Genomic DNA, 3,411 nt, shown 5'->3' on the forward strand with positions numbered 1-3,411 from the left:
GCCCTGAGCAGTACCTTGGGGCACAGGAACGCCGTGGGGCTGACGGAGCTGAAGTTGGCTGGGCAGTAGAAGCCCTCAGAGCAGGGTCCTGTGGGAGAGCTCAGCCCCACGCTGGCACAGAATGCCCCAGGGGAGCAGGGCACACAGCTGTCCTGGGAGCCACCTCCTGAGGGACACAAACACGGCAGCTGGGACAGCACCAGAGCACTCCCAGCTCCAGCAGCGCTTGTTTGAACTGGTAATGTGGCCACCACCACTGGTAATGTGTGGCCACCACCACTGGTAATGTGTGGCCACCATCACTGGTAATGTGTGGCCACCATCACTGGTAACATAGCAGCCATCACTGGTAATGTGTGGCCATTGACCTCAGGGGCAGCTGGTCACCATTGAAATGGACAAACATAGAGGGGAGGTCAGACTCATCAATGTGGTCACAACCGAAGTCCCCACAGGACAAACCCATGGGGGAGAAGTCACATTCACCAGTGTGGTCACTGGACAAGGCCATGGGGAGGTCACACTCACCAGTGTGGTCACCACTAAAGTGGACAAACCCATGGGAAGTCCCACTCACCTGTGGCCACTACTGAAATCCATAGAGGACAAACCCATGGAGAGGTCACACTCACCAGTGGAGTCATCACCGAAGCCCCCACAGGACAAACCCATGGGAGAGGTCACACTCAACCCATGTGGTCACCATTGAAGTCCCCAGAGGACAAACCCATGGAAGAAGTCACAATCACCAGAGTGGTCACCACTGAGGTGGACAAACCCATGGGGAGGACACACTTCCCAGTGTGGTCACCACTGAGGTGGACAAACCCATGGGGAGGACAGACTTTCCAGTGTGGTCACCACTGAGTTGGACAAACCCATGGGGAGGACACACTGCGCAGTGCAGTCACCACTGAAGCCCCCACAGGACAAACCCTGGGGAGGTCGCACTCTGCAGTGCAGTCACCACTGAAGCCCCCACAGGACAAACCGTGGGGAGGTCGCACTCACCGGTGGCGTTGTTGAGGGTCCCAGCCGGGCAGGGCACAGGGAAGGGGGTTCCCTGGGGGCAGTAGTGCCCCGGAGGGCAGGGCCCGCTCAGGGGGAAGCCGGCTGTCCCTCGGGGGGTGGCGTCGGTGGCTCCTCCGTGACAGAAGTACCCGGCCGAGCACGGCCCTGAGGGGCACAGAGAGGGACAAACACCACCCAGAGCAGCTCCTCCACCTCACCAACAGAGAGAGCTCCCGAGAGAGGCCAGACCCATCCTTGTCCTGGGTTATCTCTGCTGATAGCCTGGGCTGGTCACCTTTCCTTCTCCATCAACCCTTGGCCTCTATCCCTTTCTTTCCCAGCACTGACCTCACCTGCTGTTTGCTCACTTATCTCCTCTCTAACTGCTGCCCTCACTCTGCTTCCTGCGGGAAGAATTCTGCCTCTCCTCTTTCCAGGTATCCAGCCTGGAGTTCTGGCCCAGGGACAATTATGCTGTGCATAAATGGGAAGGGATTGATTTTGGAGCACAAAAAGAACAGAGATAACATGTTAAAACAAAGGAAGAGAAAGCAGAAAAAACTAAGGGAGGGAAGGAAAAGTGATGCAATAACTGAAATAACTGCTAAATAAAAATATCAATAAAGCCAAATACATATAATAATATATTAGTAATACAATAATACATAATATTATGTTTTATACAATATTATATATTATCATAATAATATATAGAATTATAATATAACAATATATTAGATATATTATTGTATTATAACAGCATATATTATATACTAATATAATATTTAATAATAACTAATATGATTATATTGTCATATTACAATATGACAATATAATCATAGTGATAGAAATTTTATTATAATAATTTTAAAATATAATAAGAATTAGTAAAATATATCATAGCTATTATCCATTGTGTAAATATAAAATATAATTATTATGAATATATAAAAATAATTATTGTAATATATAATTTTATAATAGTAATAAAAATAAAATAAGTAATAACATATAATAATCAAACAACAAAACATTAAAATAATATTATATCATAATGAATAATATAATTATAAATATTATCATTAAATAACAATAAATAATAGCAATAAAACCAAATAAAATAATAGTAAAACCAAATGAAATGCTCAGTGAGAAGAATGAAACAGAGGAAAAGAGAAGGCTGATGAGCACAGCCACAGGGTGTCCTGCAATAGCCTTTACCCCGTTCGTGGAGATGTTTCCCATTTTTCCACCTCCTTCAGCCCCAGGGTGCCCCCCATGCTGGGGCAGGTCTGGCAGCTCCCAAAGCAGTGTGGTCACCCCTGAAGTCCCCACAGGACAAACTCACCATCAGGCTCCCAGTTGGCCTCTCCCCTGCAGTACCTGCCCACGGGGCACTGCCTGCAGGCCGTGGGTGCCAGTGCCCCCTCCAAGGGGCTGAGTGTGCCCTCGGGACAGGGCACAGGGACAGCAGTGCGGCCTGGACAGAAGTACCCTGTGATGGAGAGGGCCAGGAGAGGTCTCATTTAGGTACAGTCTTATAAAATAATGGCCTTGTTAGCCTTGTGAAATCACAGAATGACCAGGTTGAACGAGACCCTAAAGATGATCGAGTCCATCCCAGCCCCAACCCCTCAACTCAACCCTGGCACCCAGTGCCACATCCAGGCTTTGTTAAACACACCCAGGGATGGCGACTCCACCAACTCCCCGGGCAGAACATTCCAGAACTTTATCACCTTTCTGTAAAAAACTCTTTCTTGATATCCAGCCTGTATTTCCCTTGGTGCAGCTGGAGGCTGTGTGCTCTGGAGAAAGAGCCCAGCCCCAGCTGAGCACAGGCACCTTTCAGGAGCTGTGAGAGTGATGGGGGCAGCCCTGAGTCTCCTTTTCTCCAGGCTGAGCACCCCCAGCTCCCTCAGGGTTCCTCTCAGGGTTTGTGTTCCCAGCCCCTCTGGATGTGCTCAGTATCCCAAGGTCCTGCCTGGGCTGAGGGCCCAGAGCTGGGCACAGCACTCTGGGTGTGCCCTCACAGTGCCCAGTGCAGGGCACAGTGATCTCCCTGCTCCTGCTGGCCACACCATTCCTGACCCAGGCCAGCATTTGGCCTCCCTGGCCCACAGGGCACTCTGCTGGCTCCTGTCCAGCCCCTGCTGTCCCTCAGGTCCCTTTGTGCTGGGCACTGCCCAGCCACACCATCCCTATGGCATTGCAGGGGTTATTGTGGCCAAAATGCAGGATTGGGCACTTGGATTAAATAAACTCCATTTTATTGGACTCTGCCCAAACATCCAACCATTAAATCGTGACTCAGGCCTGCTCTTTTGGCTAAGCACAGCCAACAGCTGGCCTGGTAAGTTCCTGTAAGAAAAGAATCTGCAGCTGTGTCAAGAAAGACTT

The 3,411-nt window shown here is 49.7% G+C and overlaps 1 protein-coding gene across 1 annotated transcript in view; it reads right to left on the reverse strand.

The window, feature by feature from the left end:
- The window catches only part of LOC113460472 (uncharacterized), a 28,165-nt gene extending 24,965 nt beyond the window's left edge, over positions 1–3,200 (reverse strand). The window contains exons 1-3 of the mRNA XM_074559662.1: positions 2,360–3,200; positions 1,012–1,176; positions 15–166 (exon numbers count right to left, since the gene is read on the reverse strand). Of these exons, the coding sequence (XP_074415763.1) occupies positions 15–166; positions 1,012–1,176; positions 2,360–2,537 (495 nt within the window). The 5' untranslated portion in view covers positions 2,538–3,200. The remainder of the gene's footprint in view (positions 1–14; positions 167–1,011; positions 1,177–2,359) is intronic.
- Positions 3,201–3,411: the final 211 nt, after the last annotated feature.

This window comes from Zonotrichia albicollis, chromosome 27, assembly GCF_047830755.1.
Source record: "Zonotrichia albicollis isolate bZonAlb1 chromosome 27, bZonAlb1.hap1, whole genome shotgun sequence".
In the NCBI taxonomy this organism is placed as follows: domain Eukaryota; kingdom Metazoa; phylum Chordata; class Aves; order Passeriformes; family Passerellidae; genus Zonotrichia; species Zonotrichia albicollis.